At 44.6% G+C, this 22,440-nt stretch overlaps 1 protein-coding gene across 11 annotated transcripts in view; it reads left to right on the forward strand.

The window, feature by feature from the left end:
• Nucleotides 1–22,440, forward strand: part of fbrsl1 (fibrosin-like 1) — a 376,696-nt gene that overhangs the window by 329,353 nt on the left and 24,903 nt on the right. For all 11 annotated transcript variants that reach the window (XM_038704691.1, XM_038704683.1, XM_038704684.1 and 8 more), the window contains one exon: nucleotides 11,555–11,603. In XM_038704691.1, coding sequence (XP_038560619.1) covers nucleotides 11,555–11,603 — 49 coding nt within the window. The remainder of the gene's footprint in view (nucleotides 1–11,554; nucleotides 11,604–22,440) is intronic.

Genomic DNA, 22,440 nt, shown 5'->3' on the forward strand with positions numbered 1-22,440 from the left:
TGACTTGACAGAACAAGTGTAACTGTCAGAGAAGCAGGTTGAAGTCTCTACCAGCAGGAGGGAGAGGGAAAGGGGAGAACTGTTTCCACTGGCCTATCAACACCACATTGGCCCACACATGCCCCCTGCATTCCCCTACTGTGATCCAGTACTGTGGAAGCATTGCCATGTTAGCACAAACTTCTGAAAGTAGAATTTGTTTGGATAGTCAGTGGGAGAACTGGAAGGTTCCCAGCCTGTCTGTTTTTTGTGCGTGCAAGCATGCACGTATGTGCGTGTGTATGTGTTTCTGTAATAGGGAAGCGGGGGCTGTCACAGTGGTTGATAGTGTGGGTAGAGCACTGAAGCCTGTGAGCACATCTGTTTCAACTACCCTAATTGCGTATGGAGTTATTGATCTGTGGTGGGTGCGAGGGCACTGTACCAGAAGTTCTTGCCTCCCCACATTGGCATCCCGCCAGGGTCCTGTCAAACTTGGATGTGGGTGACGGCCTGGGTGGGATCCTAGTATTCAGAGAGCCGTTACAGGAGTGCAGCAAAGCGTACCAGGTCTCCAATTACAAGTTGGTGTGTGGCATGGGGTCGGATGCCACGCAGGTTCAGAAGGTCAGCTAGGCAGCCCCTGCCACGATGCACCTGAGCATGTTTAAAAAACATTAACAGCAGAAACAGTAAACGGGGCTGGTAAAAATATAGTCTGGATCTGTAACAGCCCATATTCCTGTAGCAATGGCTGTGGATCCTTCACTGACTGTGCCCCAACCAGTGTGTTAGGGAATAACAAGAACAGCATGAATAAGGCATGACTTGAGCTCACACCCCTCACCCTTCATCATCCTACTGTGCCCACCCTCACAGCTTTTAATGCTGGACACTCAACTAAATCCTTAATTGTACTGACAGAAAATGTGTATGGGGAAAGATTCACTGAGGGTTTCTCCTGTGGACCCCGTTTGATTGTTCATCTGGGTTCTGCTGGCTATAATGTTAGCTTTTTTCATTTGGGACTCTGTTTACATTCGTCTCTACTGTCCAACCAAATACATCTTTACCACTGACAGACGAGAAATCCAAACACCCGTTTTTCCTTCCCTGCTGGATGAATAAGAGGCAGGATAAAGGCCCTGGAGCCTGAACCAACTAATCCAAGGGTTCTCTCAAATGTTAGAAAAGGCTGCTTGAGCACACAAGCTACTGCCTTGACTTCATTTGTTTGCATATCTCTTATTCAAATACAGACAAGACCCACCTGAGCCACACTGAGTGTTTCTGGACGTGTAGATGTTGAAAAGAAGTTATAGGCAATAGAGGTTTCCATAGAATTACCTTAGAAAAACAAGGACAAGTTTTTAAATAACACAGCTAATTAAACCAGTTATCAGTATCACTGAGACAATGAGCTAGAGCAGGCGTCCTTTTGCAAACTCAACATTTAAGAGTGTAATTGTCAGGTTTGTTCAATTGGTAAGAAACTGGTTTGTTAAGGTGATCCAGTGCTGCAGTAATGAGCTGTTTAACCTTGTAACGCTGAGGGGAAAAAATCAATCTAACGCATAATGTATACACACTACAATAATGTCACCAGCGGCAACATACTGGAAATGAAAATGAGTGGCCTCTGCATGTGACTTGGCGTCCTTTTGCACGTGTAACCTGCTCATACACGGAGACTCCCATGGAAAACAAAGCTTTTAACAAGCGCTAAGATATTCATTGTTACCATGTACAAGCCCAGAAAAAAAGTGTATTAGTGCTCCAGGGTATATTTTTTGCCCGTTGTTTTTTCTTTCCACTTGAATAATTTAAGAGGTGCATGTAAGACAAAGTTGCATTCACTTGCTTCATTATATTTTAATCCAGAGCAAATGATGCGCTGCATACGGTTGGCATGGCCAACAACTTTTAATAGTGCTCTCTGCAGTGACTGCTCATAAATCTGCCCTTGCAATGCAAACACATCAAATATATCCTCCTCACCCTGCCCTTCTCCTCTGTCCAGGGATTTGTGTTCAGATGGATGCCAGATCAAATTCCTCCACAGGTGTTATGTTATTATCAGAGATAACAGCCGGTGGGTTTACACAGAGTTCGCCAGGGCTCATAAAAGAAGCTAAGCTCACAGAATAGACAATTACAACACATCAGGATGTTATTATTGTGCAATTACTGGAAATGCAGGTTGCTGTGAGTGATGATCTGAGCTCACCTTAAGGGTAATAAAACTGACCTCCGGTGAAGTAACGACGGGCTGTCAGCACTCTGTGCATGGAACTATAAACCACAGATATTGTAAGTCTATGCAATTCATAACTATTTACCGCACAGTAAAAGTAGTGACTGATCATTGTAATTGAAAACCACCAGTAACATGGCTGTTGTCAAGGTCAGGTCACAGTGTGGTGTGCTAGAATGATGTTACACAGTAAGTGTGAAGTCTAAATCCATAAGCTCTCTCACAAGGTCTCTGCAGTTGTCGAGTTGGTGTTAAACTAGCTTGTGCTGGACTCCCTAGAGGTACAGTTAGCTCATCACTCCCTCCCATACAGAGCAAAGCTCCTGGCATGTCCCGCTGATATGTCATCAGGGCTATTTATACACTCCCACTCACCCCACATTAAGTTACACATCTGGACTTATGGCTATGCCATGTCACAAAAAAGATGTGGTGGAGGGGGAGGGAAAATGTCAATGAAAAGACAACATCAAAGTCTAAAGAATGCATTGCTGTGACAAATCAGTGGGTGTGCTGAGGGCTGCAGGGGTCCATGTTCTATATTAAATTCCTTTTGTTACCTCAGAACACAACACACTCAATCTGAGCAGACCTCAGCAGCAGCTGGTATGTATACTGGTAAATAAACATCTCTTTACTTCCAATAGCAATCTCACCTCTCTATGTTTGGTAATGAAATGAAAGTCTGCTCATTGTAAACAGTGTCTTATACTGGAAACAGTGACCCCCAAAAACCACCACCACCAGTCTCCCCCTTTTATAAGGGCAGTTGAGCGGTTAAGGTATTTCTAAAGGTGACTGCCTGGGCGTTGGGTGTCCTGTCCAACCCTGCAGTTAGGCCCCAGGGAGAAGCTTGGGTTACAGCTGCCAGAAACCTGAGGCCTGATGTCTGCATCAAAAGTAAATTCCACTTAACATGCCACATCCCTTTCCAACATGACCTGGAGGCTTTGGAGGTCTGAGACTCCTTTATATAGTGCATACCATGTTTGTTTGTGCTAGCCGGGTGGATAGTGTGCCTTAAAGTGGCAAGGGGTTGGTGGTGTGAGACTGATGGGACATTTGGCAACGGGTGCCAGTTTTCCCTGCCTCATTTCCAGTTTTCCACTCCCCCCACTTGCCACCTCCTGTCCTTCCCAACTCCCCCCTCATTCCTCTGCAAGGCAAGTGGCAGTATTGATCTTGAGAGCCTGGCCGACTTTTATGGTTGCAGCAGACATATGAGCAAGATGCCAAGATGAATTCCTAAATTCCCCTCATTTCAGCTGCTGTTGCAGTTTAAGAGAGATGCTGTTACTAAACCAGCATCAACAGCTTCACACCCCTCATTGCACTGATAAACTGTGAGCTCAGCAGAGAGCCAAGCTGAAAGGTCAGGGATCACCGGCATCTAGTGTGTGCATGGTGTAGGGTTTAGGAGGCTGAGGGATGTAGAATGACTGGTGTGGAGGCTGGTTGTTTGGAGCCCCCATAGTTTCCCTAACCTGGAGTCAGCCTTTAACTCCCACTGGTATTAGAACAATATTTATTTGTGTTAGAGGGGAGGTGATTCATATTACTCAAAATCATTGGCATAGTACGGGTGAGATCTTCCTCTTGCTGCGCATTTTTTCCTTCTCATTAAAGGTGTCCGTGCCCAGAGGAGCAAACCAATGCCTACCACACATTTCCATCTAGTGCCAGCTCTGCCTTTTCTTCTCTTTGTGTGCTGCCTTTCACTGCAGAAGAAATTCACTGTGTGTGGGTTGAGGCAAGGGAAAGGGTCACAGCTTTTCTATCGCTGCATTATTTAAGATCCTGTCGAGTTTTGTTTTTTTCCCCTTTTAGCAAATTCATCCAAGTCAAAAGCGCAGTACAATCTTAAGAGAGAGGAAGAAAGGAAGAATGTAACTTGTGTAGCCTGAGGTGGGCTATGACTCACCTACACATTGTTCAGATGGAGTGAAAAGAAAACAAGTTCAATAGGAGTTTCTATTGAGCTGTGCTTAAAGCCACCTTTCTCTTAACAAGCTGCAGTGAGAGGTGGTTTGCCTACCAAGCTTGCCTGCAGCTCTCCGCAGGGCGATTATGTCACGGCGGGCCAGTCAGAATGATGTGTATCTCTCTGTTATAAGGCAGCTCTACTGCAGCAAAGACTCTGACTAGGAATATTATTATTATCTCCTCTAGGATCCTCTACACAGCAACAACGGTGCCGCATTGTGAGAGCTCTGGAGAAAGCTGTTTTTTGAAATAATCCGCCTGTCTGTTATTCTGCCTCTCAGACAATAACATCCAGAAAGTCTTTTTTACTTTCCACCACCCACACTGACAATGGCGTAAAGCTTTATAACAAAAGGATGATGTGGATATGGGGACAATCAGTTTCCGTGACCTGTCCAATAATACCTCCTCACAGCAGCCCCGAGGGAGGCAGGATTTGGTTGTGGCTGTTGACCAGCCAATCAGGGAGAAGTGAGCCATGTCTTAAAGAGCTATCTGCCATCTCAGCTGCCGAGAAGCCATGGAGAGCCAAGGAAAGCCACCGGAGCTCTTGATCTGTATCAGGGCCAGAGAGTAATGACGAACAGCCCCCCGATTCCACCGAGAGATTACCTGCGGTTCTTATCACTGCTGGCACACATTTTGACATTAAAAAGGAAAGGAGGCCACGCCCTTTCCATAGTCAGCTGTGCTCTGCCAAACAGAGTTACAGCGAACTCCTGCTTTTGTTTCTGCATTGCCCATTGCCTTTATCTCTCTATCTATCTCGCTCTTGCCCCATTTCCATGGTCTCCAGGGGGACTTAATCAAACTACAATGGTCACACTGACCCTTATCTCACCCTAAAAGAGATTCTACTAGCACCCTACCACCACCACCATCCCAATTCCGCTAAGCCTGACAAGGGAGTACAGCCACGCATGCTTTTAAACCACTGAGCTCAGATCTGGTGTTGCATTAATTGAGTTAAATGGATTGCGATGGTTGAGATGATTTGTCTGTCGGCTTTTATTGCTGCAATTTAGACTGTGCCTCATTGCATTATGCCACTTAATGAGAGCCCTTCGCAGCCGTTTTGTCTCTGCAGGTATTAACATGCAGAGGTTCACTTCACAGGAGAAAGTGGGAGTGTGCTAGCCCTAATTTCCTGCAAAATTTAGTAGGATAATCAACTGAAAGCACTTCCTCTGACTCGGTCATTGACATTTCGTACATTGGATTTCTTTACTTTTTTCCCATACCTGTTTCTCATGCCCTCTCTGTTACTCTGTAGGGTGTTCTGTAATCTGTAGGGTTGAAATTTTGGCGTTCCCCGACCTTATACTGCCCCCCACCAGCCCACCTCCATCCTTCATTCCGGACCTTTGCAGGACATTTGAATAGGTCTGGATCCTCTCCGGTGAAATATGCCTTGTCCTTTTTCCTTCATTTCTCCTTATCTGGTTAGTGCTGGCTGTGGGCCTGCTGAGGCGTTGATTTGTGACCCTCTCTGTCTGCAGCTGCGAGAGGCTTTAATGCAATGCGTGCCTCTGCCCTTCTCCCTACTGATGAAACAGGCCCCTGCATTCCCCTGATAGACTGCTAATTTGTATACTAAACTGACAGGCAGCCGTGATAAGGGCTAGCAACTGCTGCACAGCCAGGGGAAGGAGGGAAGGGAGGAGTGGTGTGGGGTGCAGTAAGCGAGACGGAGGGTAATATTTTACACAAAGCTCAAGCCCCCCTGCTCCTCTCTCGGCATTCATTTCCCTGCGTCTGTTGCTAGGGGTAGAGGGAGCAGGAGTTGTCAGCCCTGGCATACACACACACACACACGTTATACATGCCTATGAAAATGGCACTCAGGGCTAAGTATTAAGACATTTGTGTGTGTTTTGTGTGTGTGCTAGGGGAGACCACTCCATTCTACATGGCCACTACGGAATTCATTATAATCTTAATGATGCTCCAGTTGAGGCGAGTATCTGTTGGTTGACAGTTGCGTGGGAGGTTTCTTCTCTCTTTTCCGTGCATGCTGTACATCCCATCGTGCTCGCTGGGGGTTTGCAGTCTTGCTGGCCCACACCTGTTCTGACAAGCATGCGGTAGCGGCGGTGGTGGTGATAGTGGTGGGTGGGAATTGGAGGTAAGGTAGATGGAGCCTGTTCCCTGCCCTGGGAATGTGTAGCACCGCTGCGGCTTATAATAAACGACCGCTCGGGAGGTCATTAAGTTTCTGGAACGGTGCGAGGACAAATGCAGGGGAGATAATTAATTTGGTGTCTCCCATTGCAGCCTGGGAGCTGTAGGCCCACTGTGCTTGGCTAATGCGGCATTTATTGTTAAAGCAGCATTAGCGGACGTCTGGGTTGAAAGGGTAACAATAGTTGAAGGCCCTGAGTGGGTGGTGATAGAAGTGTTTTTCAAAGCCCTGAGCTACTCCCACATGAACAGAAAAAATCAGGCCCCTGCTAGGGTTTTACTGACTTTTACCATATCAGTACTGATAAGCTTCTTTATGTCAGTGTTCATGATCATTGTGTGACCTTTAAACAGTTTTTTATACACAGAAAACAAAATATAATCAATTCAAACCAGAACATCCCATAAGAATCATTCAAGGGTTTACTTAAGACAACCATTGTTGCACTGCACTTAAAACACCATGCAGGGAAGTGCAGCAGCAAGTGGGTGTGTGTGGGTGTGGGTGGGTGTGTGGGTGGGAGATGTAGTGAGTGTGGATCCATGGACAGATCTAGGTTTGACCAGGGTAATTGAGAGCCTGATCATCCATGCCAGGATATGTGCCCTCTTGCCCGTTTTCCTTCTTCTCTTCCTCACACTCGCTTTTTTCTGTTCTCTTTCTTTCGTGCTACCTGTTAAGTCTTTTAGTGCCATATCCAGTCACATTAATACAGCACAGAGTAGCCGTAAACTCTTGTACAGGACCGTCAAATGTTTTCGCCTACGCAACCCACTCATTTAGCAGCAGTGTGTTGTGTTTGTTTCCTATGCTTCATTACCCATGATTACACAGTAGAACAACATGCTTTTAGCTTTAGCTGCACTGGTGGTGGTTAAGTTGATTTCCATCTGCCTGTATGCATAGTTTTGTGCAAATGATGATCTTATGTTGTGCTGCCTGTTAAAATGGTTTTGATATTGAGCTGCCAGTCTTTTTGTAGAGTTTCCTGGACAAGTGAGAGAGATGTTATTTTGAAAACGTGTTTCTCTTATTTGGGTTTGTGGTATATAAGTGTTAAGATTAGCTGCCTTACCACTTGTCCTACAACAGTCTGTCAAGAACTTAGCATGTGCGAAATAACTAAATTGTAATTGTAGGCTTTGTAGGCATGAGCCCACAACAAAGCCCACTGACAGGTTTCTTTGTTTTCACGGTACAGCTGTTGTGATAGCACTGCCAGCCTGTGTAAAAATTATATCTCTACCAGGGAGGGGAAGGGTTTTAACTGCTTTGCTAGGAGGGTGTTTGTTAGGAATTTGGTTTTATTTAGTCTGGGTTTATTCTAACCTCTGGCTGCAAGATTTCTACCTGTTTGGAGATTATTTTCCCAGCTTCAAGGAATGCAGGGCGTGCAATAGGAGCTCTCAGATCGAAGGTAGATGGACGGCCTGGGGATTGTTTGAAATGAAGCAGGAGGTTTGCTGGGTGGGGGGTTGTTGGGAGAGAAATTGGTCTCTCAGCAGTCTTTACTAAATGAGGTTAATTGAATCTGGGTAATTGCTGACCTTCCTGTCTCGGTGAAATCACAGCCTTAACTGATCAATGCCTTTCATAAATCTATGCCTGAAGGTCATTCAGTTGATTATACCGCCCTCCCTTGCTGCCTTCATCGCCTCGCTCAGTCGGCCTATTGTGCTTAAATTAAGCAGGGAAGTGGTTTAACACTAAAAAAAAAGTGCAATTAAGCTTGTCTCAGATTTTCTAAATTAATTAGCTTGCTGTGTTGTTAAGTAAAAGCGATGTGGACATGGAAAATTTACAAAGACTTTTTCCCCTTGCTTCTTTGCCGTGACAGCAAATGCATTTCGCCTCGCAGTAAATGTCTCACTTATTGCTAGCGAGGGTTTCTGCCTCTCTGCTCTCCCTCTGCGGCTCTGCTATTATCTGGAGATTTATACAGCCAGTAAGTCATTGGTGTTCACGGAAGTTGGGGACTTTTTAAAACAAACAGAAGTGTAATTTGTAATTTGGCATTCCCTAAATCTGGGAATTATGGCTCTGCATGTGGCTCTTTTGGGAGTTAGCACTCTGATGGTGGGTTTACTGGCCCAGCTCCCTCTCTGGCCTCCTTCTTTTTCTTTCTCCCCCTCATTCCTTTTACGCCTGCCGAGGAAACGGAAGGATTTCACAGCTGCTGAGAGCTGGGCCCCGGCTGGGCCCTATGACCTCCTTCTTGCTTTTTTCCCCCTCCCTTAGTCTCGCTCCCTTTTTTCTCCCTCTCTCCAGCAGTCTCTTTCCTTAGGGAACTCTTGTGTGGCTCAGAGGAAGCTGAATCATAAAGCATGGCTAATGAATAGAATAGGGAAGGAAAGCTGAGGCCTGCTGACGGCCCTCCAGAGAGGAGGCCAGGCCCCTGAAGCCCCAGGCTCAGATAGCAGACGGCCCCCTCAAAGGTCAGGCTTCCTGCGGCCCGCTCCAAGGGCTTTTGGCTCCCAGGCAATGTGGCTTGCATTTCCCCCATTATTTTTTTTATAAATGGTTAAATTTCCCTGTTTCCTTTGGAAAACCTGGCCTTTGCTCCTCTTTTTTTCTTTGTCTGTCTCTTTTTCTCTCTATATATTTTCCCTCTGTCTCATCTTTCCCTGTCTGTGTTTGATGGCATCCAGGTTTGCCTCAACAAAGAGAGTGTGAAGAATTTGTTATACATGACCTCTGCACACCACAACCGCAGGCAGCTCAGACTGCCAGTAGCACAGCCCCGTGAAAAAATGTCAACTTGACCAGCGAAACCCAGAAAGTTCTGCAAAAACAACAGCTAGCCAAATCAGGGCTCTGCTTTGACATGCCTTTTTAAGAAGTGCTTTTGTAAGCCGGCCTTGTAATTGTAGATTATACAACTGACTCATGCAGACTTGGCAGGTGCAAAACACAGCATTAAAACCTAAATATTGGTTGTTGATGTTACTTGGAATACGTTTGGAGTATAAAACAGCTCACTGCACACTCAAAATGGCATGTGTAGGAATAAGGAGAACTGGGTCGTCTTGGCACATGGTAAACACAGCATTTTCTGTTCTCTTTCTCAGGAACGTTATGTCTGCCTTGCTCTCTGGATAACCACTCTGGTCATAACAACTGTTATAGTGAGCTATGGCATGACCTACCCTGTTTTTTTTTTTTTGCTTTTGTGACCCTGTACCACACTAAGCAAGTCCCTGGGCCAGCTCCCGTGTCCATTTGACAAGCTTCATTTCATTCTGAGCCCATATTTTTCTTCTAGGGCCTCCGGGGCCGCGATTCAAGGCTGAGGTTGTGCTGCTGCAGTGCTGAGGCTTGGTACTGGAGCGTTTAATGTCGTCCAAAGCTAACAAAGAGCCTGTGTTGTAGCCTGGCGCCCTGGTTCTGGGAGACTGAAAGAGGGCAATGCACCACACTCTCTTTCCTTTATAGTCTTTCGCTTCGTCTACTGTAAGAGGAAACAGGAAACATCTCCATTCAGATGAGTGTTCGCCCTCCTTTTAATGTTCCACTTATCAAGACAAAACCAAAGAGGTGTTATTGACCTCTTCCTACATTTGCATCCGGTCATTGAACTACCATAAATACAGAGGTTTACCAGTCTTTCTGGTATACTATAGTTTATTAAACTCATACTAACATAGTCACAACTGCTCCAGCTGACACAACTGCTTTGTTGTCTTTCATTATGGTTTCCACCTGTATCTTATATGGCTGTTGTGTGAATAAATCAAATTGTTGAGAGAATCGGTGCTTTCCTTCAGCGTTGTTGTGGTTAGCGCACAGACGAGACATCAAGCACAGACAGGCAAACACTGTGGAGAACAGTAACACAGTGGCAGTGAAGGAGAAATTGGGAGGTCTTGGAAAGAAGAGGACGTCCTCAAAACACTTGTGAAGAACTAACACGGATGCCAAGGACAGCCATCTGTGTTTACAAAATCATTTGCTTTCTCTTTTTGTCTCTGTCTCTCTTGCACTCACTCTGATTCACTGTTCATTCTTTACATATGCTCCCTTTGTGCCGCATAAAATACAAGCATGGCAGTTAAGGACACTTGGGCCCTTTGGTAGGAACATATGTTCAGCTCTTGCAGCTTTTTACAAGTGTGCAGAACTCAGATGAGAGGATCTAAAGCAAAGGGAAATTTATGGATTTAAACAAAACCCCTATATGGGCTGATATTACAGGCTGAGGAGGATTTTTATTGTTAATATTATCTCCCAAGCGCACAGACTTTTTGCAAGGTATTTTGCACAATTCCAGGTTTTGGTGGATTTAATGCTTTTCAGTCAAAGTGTTTAAAAACTTCCCATCTGGCCATTGAACTTATATTTTTGTCAAACTGTGTGGTGTGTTTTGATTTAGGTGGTGGTTGCCAGAATCTACATATCCATCTAAAGCAGAGAGGAAAATACCTCGCAGTGTTTAGTCTAGAAGTCTCCACAATCACCTCATAGTGAGATGCCTTTCTTCCTCAAGGGACTATACCTCCATTTGACTATAGTCCACCAGGTTTCCACTGCTTACTGTCAGTCACATCAGCCTAATCAGTAACAACTGTTTCTGGCCCAATAAATGCTCATGCGGATGACAGATCATCTGTTTACTTCCAATATGGGCTGATATTGTTTTTGATTTTGAATTTGAAGTAAGGATATTGCTTTTTGAGTAGAACCACGTTCTATTCATGAGATGCTATTTCTTTCAAAATATGGCAGAACAAAATGTGATTTCTGAGCAGCAGCGTGTACGCAGGAGACTTTGTGCTCTAATGCTGCATAGCCACCTTACTGACTTCCTCGTCTTTGACAGCATTTCTTTTGAGAATTTTCAAGTGGCACAACAGTGCCACCTAATGTTACCTCGACAGGAGAAAGCCAGACAGGGACCATCAGGTACAGAGGGAGCTCTTCTCATTGGCTGTCTTTGATTGACCATATTATCTCTTGTGTGGCAGCTGGACCTTTCCTCCAATCACTTGTGGCTGAAATAAACCTTTTACTGGGCAGAAGAAAATGTGTGTCACTGCTTACATTAGTTCTGATGAATAATCTTAGATTATATTAGTCAGATCTTTTTTAATAGGACTGACCTGACTTTGATTTAGCTGATCAGACAAATTCACTAAAGGTCTGCATTCTTGTTTTTCCAGGTGTCTGATGTAGGATCGGAGAAGCTCTTTTCCCCTACCACACCCAAAGGTAAGAGCCTGCTCTATTTTCTTTCCGCCTATGCCTCATTCATACTCATAACAACAACTGGGTTTTGCGATTTAGTCCAAATCTCTAATCCTGCTGCTTCTATTCAGATTTAAATGTCAGCAGACATTAACAAGGTCTGGTGACTACATATGCATACATTTTTTGTCTGGGTGCGGAGTGGCGTTTCTTGGACGACCCTGCCAAAGGCTTAGTCCTCCTACATATTGGTTCATTAGAGGGGATTTAGAGCCTCCCTGCCACATGCTCCCACAAATGGGAACTTCCCTCAGGCAAAACAAGCTCTCTGACAGCAGGCCTGGACTATAATGGATGCCAAAGGAAAGAGAGAAAGAGCTTTGTCAGCCCCCCAGACAACACAAACTCTGTGTCAGTGCGTTCACATATGCATATATGTGGATTATAAGGCCTTTGCTTTTGGATGTTCATGCTGTAGACTGCACCTGTATATTCACTAATACACTGATGCCTGCCACGTCGGAGCAGGGAGAAAGGTGTAAAGTAGTGGATGCAGGGAGGCGGGGAAGGGAGGAGAGGCACGATCAGCTAGTGACAGACAGCAGCATGCAGACCACAGCCCCCCAGGGCAGGAACCAGAGCCATTAACACAAGCAGAGGGAGAAGTAGCAGTGCAAACTATGGCCAAATGGGGGAGGTGGGGGTGGGGGGTCAGCTAGATCAGCTTGCCACAACTGGAATGTTAAAAATGTCATAATAATAGACACAGTGTAAGTGTAAACTGGGATATCACATAAACAGAAATGATCAAACTAACTATATATAGATTTTACTGTATTTGTATTTTTTTTGTATTTGTATGTTACTATAACAGGGACAGAGATCATTGTCAAAAATAGGCTATAAACCTGTTTTGTTTAATAATTAATAAACATCTTCAGTTATTTTTTTCATTTAATTTTGGATAATAACAAATTTTTTGTTTACCTCGATTTTATTCACCTCCACATCAGAACATCCTCTGTGAAAGCTAGATTCCCTCTCAACAACAAATGAAGGTGTTGCTTGGTTTAGCACAGTAGAGTGGTAAAGCGTGGCTGACAAGGAGGAGAGAAACCAGGCCTGCCGGCTGTGTGATGTAGATGACCTGTGACCAGCGTCGGCCTCGCGAAACCAGCGTTCACAATGACAATGACTTCCAGACTTGCACGGTTTAGAAAACAACTAGACCGCAACCGACTCCATCTATTCTTCACAGGGCTGCTGGACTACTGCTGTTGTCAGCTGTCAGGGTGTTGACTTATTTTCCCAGCATGCCCATACAGAACATGGCTGAATATAAACGTACTCTGCTGTGAAGAACTGCTAGTGCAGGCACATGCACAGACAAAGCCATTGTCTTTTACACACACCCACTAACTCAAGCACCTCATGTCATCTGGGCCACTGTGGATCTTGCTAATGTGCACACAGGGCTGAGGATTAGGCCCATGGAATTACATCCAGATAATCCAATCAGAGTCTCTCCTGATTGTCACACAGATCAACCAGATCCTGTCGGGAAGAAACATTAATAAGGGCACCAGATTAGAATTAGGGGTTAGAAAGGGTGAGGCAGCAAAGAAATCAGCAGTTTGATGAAGTGATTTGGTGACAATGATGAAGAAATTACAAAAGAAGTTATTGCTACAATTGCAGAGCTGCTACCGGCCAGCTCTCTTCTTCCAGTCCAATGTTGTTGTTTAGTGCTGTAATAGATTCTAGGACAGTGTTTGTTTTTGGCCTAGACTGTGTGTATAATGCGTGTGTGTAATACAGAGCAGCCCACAGGATGTTTTGCTGTGGTTTAGAATGCAGCGTATGTGTCCCATTACCAGTCTCGCTCACAGTCCTGTGGGACCAATGAAAAGCCTGCTTTCCTCTGATCACCAGGCCTGTCGAGCTGTTGGCTGGGAGACACTCAGATGCACGCGCGCACACACACACACATACACACCCACAAACATTATGGCATACATAAATATATAATGCTGCGATGATGTTTGGCTTTTACATTTCGCTACGTAATGAGCGTTTCAACATTGTGCTCCTTTCTCAACTTTATTTTGGTGAGCAGTTACGGGTACAAACAGCTGAGGTTAACTCCAAATTGCACACAGGCCCACAGTGTGTCATGTTAATGAAACAGTTCAGGATTAATTGAGGAGAGGAAAGACCAACATTGTAATCAGCGAAGGCAGAGCACTGTAATTATGCAGGCAGAACATGGTTTGGGGTAAAACCTAGACACCTATGCCTACTTTGTCTCATATTTACTTTTCATCATCTCTACATTGCTTGTCTTTTGACAACCTATTACAACAGTACCAATAACAGCACAAGCACACACTGTGCAGTTCTCTTTGGATGTTGTTACCCAAGAACTAGCACAAGTTCTGCTCAATGTCTGTCTGTGTTGGTGGTTATGAGGTAGGAAGGTACAGCAAAGGGCAAGCATTATCTAACAGTTATTGGTTTTTGTTTATTTCCTGTTTTAAACTTCCTGCAAATTATTGATTTCCTGGAGGATGGCGTGTTTAAGTAAAAGCACTATGAAGACTTGTGCTCCACTCGGGGCTACTCTTATTGAATCGCAGGTCAGAGTTTACCGTTGTCACTTGCTTGAAGGCGAATAAGAAGCTAAATGTAGCTTCTGAGCATGCACAGGGCACCTCCACAGAGCACAGATAAACACTTCACTGGTAGGCCGCCTTATAACATTTCACAATGCTGCGCCTATGGAAGTGGTGGGGAGTTCTCACCTAGCTGTCACTGGCTCGAAATATCTGAGAAGAACACTTTGGAATCTTCAGAGACTATGTTGAATGCTGTGGGGTTTGGAGCAGTAGGTATAATCTAGGCAAAGGCAACATCTTTTACTGCCCCCTTGTACTCTTGCTGAGGTCCTGTTGTCCTAGCTGGGTGCTACCTGGTGTGAGGATAAACCTGTCTGCTATGCGGTCCACCAGACAAACCTGGGGCATCTTGGGATAGCAGGAGAAAGATTGGTAGAAAACCCATTTCTGAAGTGGATTTGTGCCCTTGTAATCCTGATTAATTTTGACCCGTTGTGCTCATTTTAAACAGAGCATTACAGTAAGCGTGAACACAGCAAGCTCCGGGGCGAAACCAGGAGCTTAGCGGCTTTGGGAGGCTTAGCTGCAGATGGCATTTTAAGCCGGACTTAATAAATTGTTTCCATTAAACTTACCGGCCCACACATACTGGATTAGACCAGTGGAACAAAGGAAGGAGAGAGCGTGCAGACGAAGGAGAGGAAAAAAAGCACACACACAACTCCCATCATGCACATCTGACTCTGTTAACATCTCTCTGAGGCCACATGAAAGGTGAAGACAGGGTTGCTGTGGTGTTCAGGGAGATAGAAGCTTTTGGACATGAATGCAAAATCCACTCACTTTAGATCTCTTGGATCTCAGGGATGTCGGACCAATTTGCTTAATTGACACAGAAGTAAACAAACAAAAAAGATGCATAAACCATTTAGCTTGGTGGTGGATTTAGGGCTTATCCTCTAACTGTTTATATATAAACACATTACCAATGCTGTAGCTTAAGGATTTAGGATCTGCCCATACCCTTGATTTTTTTTATATGGAGCCCTTTTACTCATATATCAATCTGCTATTGTGGGAAATCAATTCCTTATGGTAGAACCCCACCCCTTTTTCTATCCTTAGCACACCTCTGCTGTACCTCCTTCCCCCATCAGCTCATGGCTTGCTCCATAAGCTCTCATTATGTGCTACACAGTCCAGGGTCCCTGTGTCGAATCGCTAATCAACCACCCTGTCTGCAGGCCTGCTCTCTCAATAGGTGCTGAGTGGCCTTTGTTCCGCCACTGCTGTTTGCTGCATGTCAATAAAAGAGCTATGGCCGCCTCCTCCTCCTCCTCCTCCTCCTCCTCCTCTGTTACCTGGGCCAGCCATAGCTACAGGCCTGCTCCTGCAATGCAAGCTTCAGGAAAATGAAACACAGTCTTGCCTCCTGGATTCTGAATGCTAGAGAAGGGAGGAAGGATGGTGATTCGAGAGGGAGCAGCAAGGTCGGGGTGGATTGAGGTTAGCCCAGGAATAGTGAAGTAGATGAGAGAGCATGTTTGTATTCGGCTGGGCAGCTCTCCTCTGGCCAGGTCAGTGTAATGTATCACTAACCTCGGCGGCCGGCCTGACTGTTTGCAGCCTCTCACCCATTAAATAATGAATGGAGGTTGACCCTCTGACCAACAAATCAGCTTTTCGCCGCCGCTGAATCAGGATAGAGTGGAGGTAGATGGAGAGTGTGGCTGGCTGGCTGGCAGGCAGGCAGGCAGGCAGGCAGGCAGGCAGGCTAGATGACTGGGAGGCACATGTTGTTGGAAAAACACAAGGGCTGCAGGGCTTCACACAGCAGATTAGCAAGCACTGGAATTGGAAGCAGCCATCACCGCTGTGGAATCTAAGCCTGGTGAAGCTCACCTTCAATACCTACTATGATTTGTTTGACAAAGTCCAGGCAGCCTGCAGGACATGCTTTCTTATTTAGGAAGGCCACTAAGGAGCTGGAGGTTGGTAGTTTTGGATGCATAAAAGAAACCATCCCTCTTGCTTCTAGGGTTGAGTATCGTTTAAAAATTTTACGATACCTGTACAAAAACCAGTACCCTTAAAGTGATACCGATACCAATAGAGTACTTCATTTGATACCTTGCATAAAATGCCACCTGCTGAAGCCATAGCAGTTGATTGGTAGCCTATTATTATTTTTATTGTTGTTATGGACAAGCAAGGTTATCTATTTTATTAGGCTACATAAAAGTATTGGGAAATTGTATCAGATCGCTCCTCATCCTAATTAGTTCATCCTCTAGTATTATACGGGGAAACACTGCTTGCGAATTTTTTTATATTTGAATCACGTAAGAGGAGTGAAATAGTTTAGTGACCGAATAAGTTGTGGGAAACTAAGGTAATTTTTGATACATGTGTTGAAAGTAAACAACGGAAAATTATTTTGTTAACTTTCGATCAATAAACTGAATTGAAAGATCCCCGCGAGTGCTTTTCTCTTTATTGGTGAGTCGCAAACCTCCTCCAAAAACGACAGTCACAAGTATAAAACGAGTAAGGAGCCCCTTTAAACAAGTCACTAAACTACACTAAAGACTCACAAACAGAGGAAAAGAGAGGCTGCACGTCCAGCTGATCAAACCAACTACATCTGGCAAATGGCAAATAAAAATGTACAGAGAAGTGTAGCATGATACCAGAAGATGAAACCAACAGAAAGTCAAGCTTGTGGTGATAAACTTGCTACAGTGATGAGCATGCATGAGACCGCAGCCAAAGGTGAGCGGCTGTTTAAATCACGCATGAACTTGGCGGGTGCAGGCCTTTTTTATGCAGTTTATGGTGCAGGCACATAAGGGGAAAAAAAGACGTCCTCTTCTCTTTCTTTCGGTGTGTTACCTGCGTGTTTGGCTGCAAGCAACACCATAAAAATATAAATTTTTTGCCACGATGAAGTTGCAAAAAGTATTGATTGAAGTGCTGGTTTGACTGGAGAAGTTTCGATTCTTTAAACTTTAAACTTTAAAGGTATTGAGTAGCGATACCCATCCCCACTTGCTTCTAACACCTCCTCACTTGTTACTGAGCTTGAACAGCAGCTCATGTGTTCCCCTGATTTAATTTAAATACTAAAAAGGTACAAACACTTAGCAGAATACAGAAGGCAGATTGGTTAGCTCTTACTTCAGGGAGAGGAAATACTTTTTTGCAGAAAACCAAAAGATATGGCTTGTTTCTTTATTAATCTTTGGGTTATTACTGTTCACAGACATAGGACAGCTTATGAGCTGGCTGATTTGTTTTTGGAGAAAGGGGCTGATATTAATGCTCCCTTTATTGATAGTGCTAATGCTGTTTGTGCAGCCATCCCTGTTGGAGAGATGAAAATAAATAGGGGGAGCTCGGCGGAGATAAGACACGTGTTTAATTATTAATTGAGCCATTACTGACAGAGATTGCCTTTTTTGATTTAAAGCAGGAAGGCCTGCTTCAGGGACAGAAAAAGCAATTACAGAATTCCCAGCTTGCACCGCTGCTGCCCATCGTTTCACCATACGCTGAGAGAGAGCAGTGAAAGGAGACAAAACACTCTCACACACATACACTCACACTCATGTTGTTACACTGCGGTGTTCCATAAATTATTTTAATTCTTCTTCAATATTTATAGCGTTTTAAATTACGATTACATCATCATTTATTATTAATGAAGAGTGGCAAGCAGTCAAAGGGACCAAACCACATTCTCGCAATCCCTCTATGGCACCTTGAAAAGCTGACTGAAGGGAATTGTTTGGTTTTGTATGATTCAGGAAGTGATGCCAAACTGTACTCGCTTTTACAGGCTGCCTGTTTTCAAATACACTCCTGATTTTCTATGCACAGCAATTAGTTGGCTTGTAAAATCATTGCTGATATGTCATGCTATCCCTGTGTGCACACACTGGCCCCTTTAAAGCACTATTATGCCCATTAGAAAAGTGGCTGCTTTCTGAAGAGAGCCCAGTGTGGATGAAATATTAACGTAGCCCCTGTTTAGAGTATTGGGTCACTGCTGGTTGAGCTTCAATCTTGAAACGGAAACTCTGCTAGATAGTTAATGTTTTTCTCCCTCTTGTCTATGTTAGCCATTACCTGTCAGGACATTTGACACCTGTCAGTCAGTCCTATCAGTCCCTGTCATCTGTGCCAGCGGGCCTGTGGGTGGTGATCAGCTATTGTGACAGAAAATGGGAGTCACATTGAAGGCTGCATGATTAGGCTCCATTGTGTGGCTCTGTGTTCATTGACTGAATATGGATTCAGCTTTAGCTGTGGAGAGGGAGCAATTACAAAATCACTAAAGACCATGACTGAGTTTTAGGATAAGTCGTTAGGGGCATACACAGGAGTTTGCTGCACTTTAACTGTACATCTTCAGTTTATAATGCCAAGGGTGTGTCATCAGGACAGCATAGAACCGCATATACAGAGGGTATAGTGTATAAGATAAAGTGACTATATTGAATTAGTTCAATGAGCATTACAGGACAGCCTTAACATCATCTGTAATACACAACAGAGGCTTTTCAGGTCAGGTTAAATAATAAAATGCCAGGTTACTACCATCCTGTCCTGCCATGCCCGTGATTCCCTTCACCTACTACACCTAGCCTACTCTACCATCAGCAACGGTGCACACCATGCTAGAAAAAAAGACACACGTGAATTTCTACTGTGACTTTGATCCAAAGGCTAACTCATTCTCATCTGTGCAGCCATTCATTGTAAGCACACAGCAGGGAGAATGCTGATTCCGGTGTTGAAAGCAGGTAACAGGATTACTGTAATCGAGGCAAAAGGTTAGGAAGATATTTTTTGACACGATGCATTTCAGTGGACAAAGAATTGCAGAGATAATTCAGTAAATGACTATTACGAGCAAAGAAATACCATTGACAGCAAACCTGCATATTGAACCCAACCCCTCTTAGCAGTAGTCTTACTGTGGTCTAGTTCACTAACTGCTCCATTATAAAATCAAGGTCTTAGCTTTGTGTAGGGAGCTGATGAAATCAGAGGGGAGACAAGGGAAAAGCTTTTTGGCAGATAAGCTGCACCTCTGGCAGGTAGCTGACCATCATGTAAAACACAGCTTGGGAAAGGGAGGCGCCATTGGCCTGAATGTATATAGGCTACTTGTTTTTTAGAGGGGGTAAAGGGAAGAATTTAGAAAGGATAACTCTAGAGAGGAGTAGCTCTCAACACATCTTCTGTCTAATCTTAATCCTCCTCCTCCTTCTCCAAAGGAGACGCAGCCAGCTGCAGTGTGGAAGGCATTTTCATTGTTTACTTGGGAGAATACATGACCAGCGTCTTATCACTACTGTCAGGCCTGAAATGTAAAGCGTGTCGCCTGTGATCACTTGCAGGTTTTCTTGTTTTTAATCCTTTATTCCAAGCCCCAGTCATTCTGCCAGGGAGAGTGGGTTTTTCCCCCCCGCCCTGCATTTGTTTGAAGATCCCAGTTCCCTGCTATGTGCGTTTTAAGCTCATCTGTGTTCAGCGGTTCAGAGCCAGTGTTGTTTGCAGATGAGGCTGTAACGCTCATTGACAAAGCCAGATGGTAGGCGATTGTGGCCAAACACGACGCTTGGATAATGTACAATCTCTGGCAAGGGGACAGTCGTCAGCCTAGATGGATATTACAAACATGCTTGTAATGGATTGGACATTTTGGGAAGCAGTTCACACAGGCTTATAAAGATGGTAAAAACCATCGCCAGGAACAGAACGGATGTAAAATGCTTCAGATTCCATGATGGACCAGGACATTCATGCATGAGAAGAATGTGCCAGAGAGGATTCTGTGGAGAAAGGAGATGAACCCAGGAAACAAGATCCCAAATCAAACCGATATGTCAGCCTGCCGTATAAAGTATTTTCCAAGTATTTCCAGATGGGTGGTCCTCTTCTGCTGTTTGTTCAGTATTTCTGTGCTCCATACCTTTCCAGTGGTTGCATATTAGCGTCCATGTTTCTTTCAGTGACTTATCAGAGCCACTCTGTCTAGAAGCACTACCGCAGGTTTGGACTAGTACAGTATGTTTGACAGAGGGCTTGGTTTGGAGAGGTTTGCAATACATCCTAGCTATTGGCCTTGAACTCAAAGCAAAGCAGTAACCGACACGCACTGCTGAGAAAAGGTTTGTGTTTGGTCCTGTATTTCACTGGACATGAGTGCCATTAATTGTGCCAGTGTATGTCAACAGACAGGCGGTAATATGCTGAGACACAGGGGCCTGCATTTTGGCCATTTCAGGGTAGGAAAAAAAAAACAACAACATGCACAGTGTGGTCTCCTCCAACATTCAAGCGGTCATCTGTTTGGCTGTTGTTTTTGGCTACCGGTGAATTCCCTGCACTGGGCCCTGGTGGTGGGGCCCCTAATGGCCTCTGACTGAATGTAATACCCCATTCAGCAGAGCCCGAGCTCCAGCCTCTCTGGCTGTTGGGTTAGTGCTGCTGTGTTGAGGAGTGAGCAGCAGGACTGGGATTTCACTGATGTTTGCTTTAGGAAGGAGCAAGAGAAATTGCTCCAATACCACATGACCCATGGAGAAGTGTGAACAGAGCACTAGCAGCAGCATTGACAAGGGTTCGACTGATATATGGTCTTGCTGATATTTTCTTTTAGTTAACATCAGTTTTTTTCACCTCTATGTAATGAAGTTTGATTGATTACATGTATACTGTAGCACTAATCAGTACTGTACTCCATAACCTAAATTCAGGCATTGTGATTATATATCATGCATGTTGTAAATATTGGTATAGTAACTAGGAATGGGGTCAGTTTCAGTGTTCCACATTATGTCCAAGATTTTTTTGTGTGTGAAATCTTTAAATACTTTATTGGCACAACAATATAATATTTATACATATAAGGTAGCATAACCAAAAGTATAACAAAGTTATCTGTATGCTCAGTCCAAAACTATTGGCACAGATATCAACCTTGAAAGGACCACATCTGTTGTGGCCTAACAGTGACAAATTACTTCAAAATTGTGGCTCTCTGTGTTTTTGGAAAAGCTCTATATATGGCTATTGCTATCACTAATGATACAGATATTGACTTATCAATTGTTAAGTGCGGAGAAAAGTGCTGAAGTGCCCTGGGCTCCTTATCAGCTGCGGCACACTGTATTAGTGCGCTGGGTTGGCGTAGCACTGACCTAATCCTGGTAGCAGGTGCTACTGGAGCCGAGTTAGAGTGGACATGTTTTTCAGGGAGGATGAGCCATCTGGGTCTTGATACTTTATGGCGCTTAAAACACACTCTCAAGTGTGACACTCCTAACACTTACCTTTTAGCTGCACACAATAATCTAAGCGCTGGCTGCTAAAGGAAGAGAGGAGGCTTTCAGGAGAATTTACAGGGTTTGATGTGGTGTGGAGCCTCCGCTTCGACACGGATTCATGAAACAGTCAGACACACTTGGCGGTTTGATTTTGATTCCTCTAACTCTTTCAGTGTTGTTTTGTCATCTGAGGTCTGAAATATGTCGAGCAGAAAGAAAAGTGTGTTTGTTTTGTTTCTGTTTTTTTGCTTTCGTGCCAGCTTGCCTTGCTCGACACTTTTCTGGGGCCTTGTTTTGTTTTTTTTGTTTTTCCTGGTGTAGTCTGTTTCATCTCACAAGTGATTTGGCTCGTTTCGGAGTCCAATTTCGCTCCTGTTTCACCGTGTATCCCCCTCTCCTCACAGACATACACACATTCACACATTTCCCCTAACTGACGCGCCGCCTTCACACTCCAAACAAATCAATTCTTCGCTTGCCGCACTTGGAACGCCACAGTGAAATACGGCAGCTCATAGCAGCCCTGAAAACTTGCAGGCTGTTGTGAATGTTCCTTGTCCACTAAGGCTCAAGGAGGCCAGACCCAGATTCTCCTTGCTGCTTGTGTGTGTGTGTGTGTGTGTGTGTGTGTGTGTGTGATGTGTTGCCTCCCTGAATGTTTGGCTAGGGCTTAGAGTAGATGGGGGAAGACGGTGGTGGGTTTAGGTTAGCAGCTGCCACACAGGTCAGAATCCGGGCCTTGTCTCCATTAGTTTACCTGACAACTCCCTGCCCTCTGCTCCCCCTTTGCCTTATTAACTAACCTCTCTCTCCCTCTTTCTCCCGCAGTGTGGGTCACTTTATCCCTCTTTCTCTGTCATGCTCTCTCTAATCAAGAATGATGAATGGGGTGCAAGGAAGGACAGCAAA

Source organism: Micropterus salmoides, unplaced genomic scaffold, assembly GCF_014851395.1.
Source record: "Micropterus salmoides isolate LMB-PRFRI ecotype aquatic unplaced genomic scaffold, ASM1485139v1 Ms_hic_scaffold_7, whole genome shotgun sequence".
NCBI classification, from domain to species: domain Eukaryota; kingdom Metazoa; phylum Chordata; class Actinopteri; order Centrarchiformes; family Centrarchidae; genus Micropterus; species Micropterus salmoides.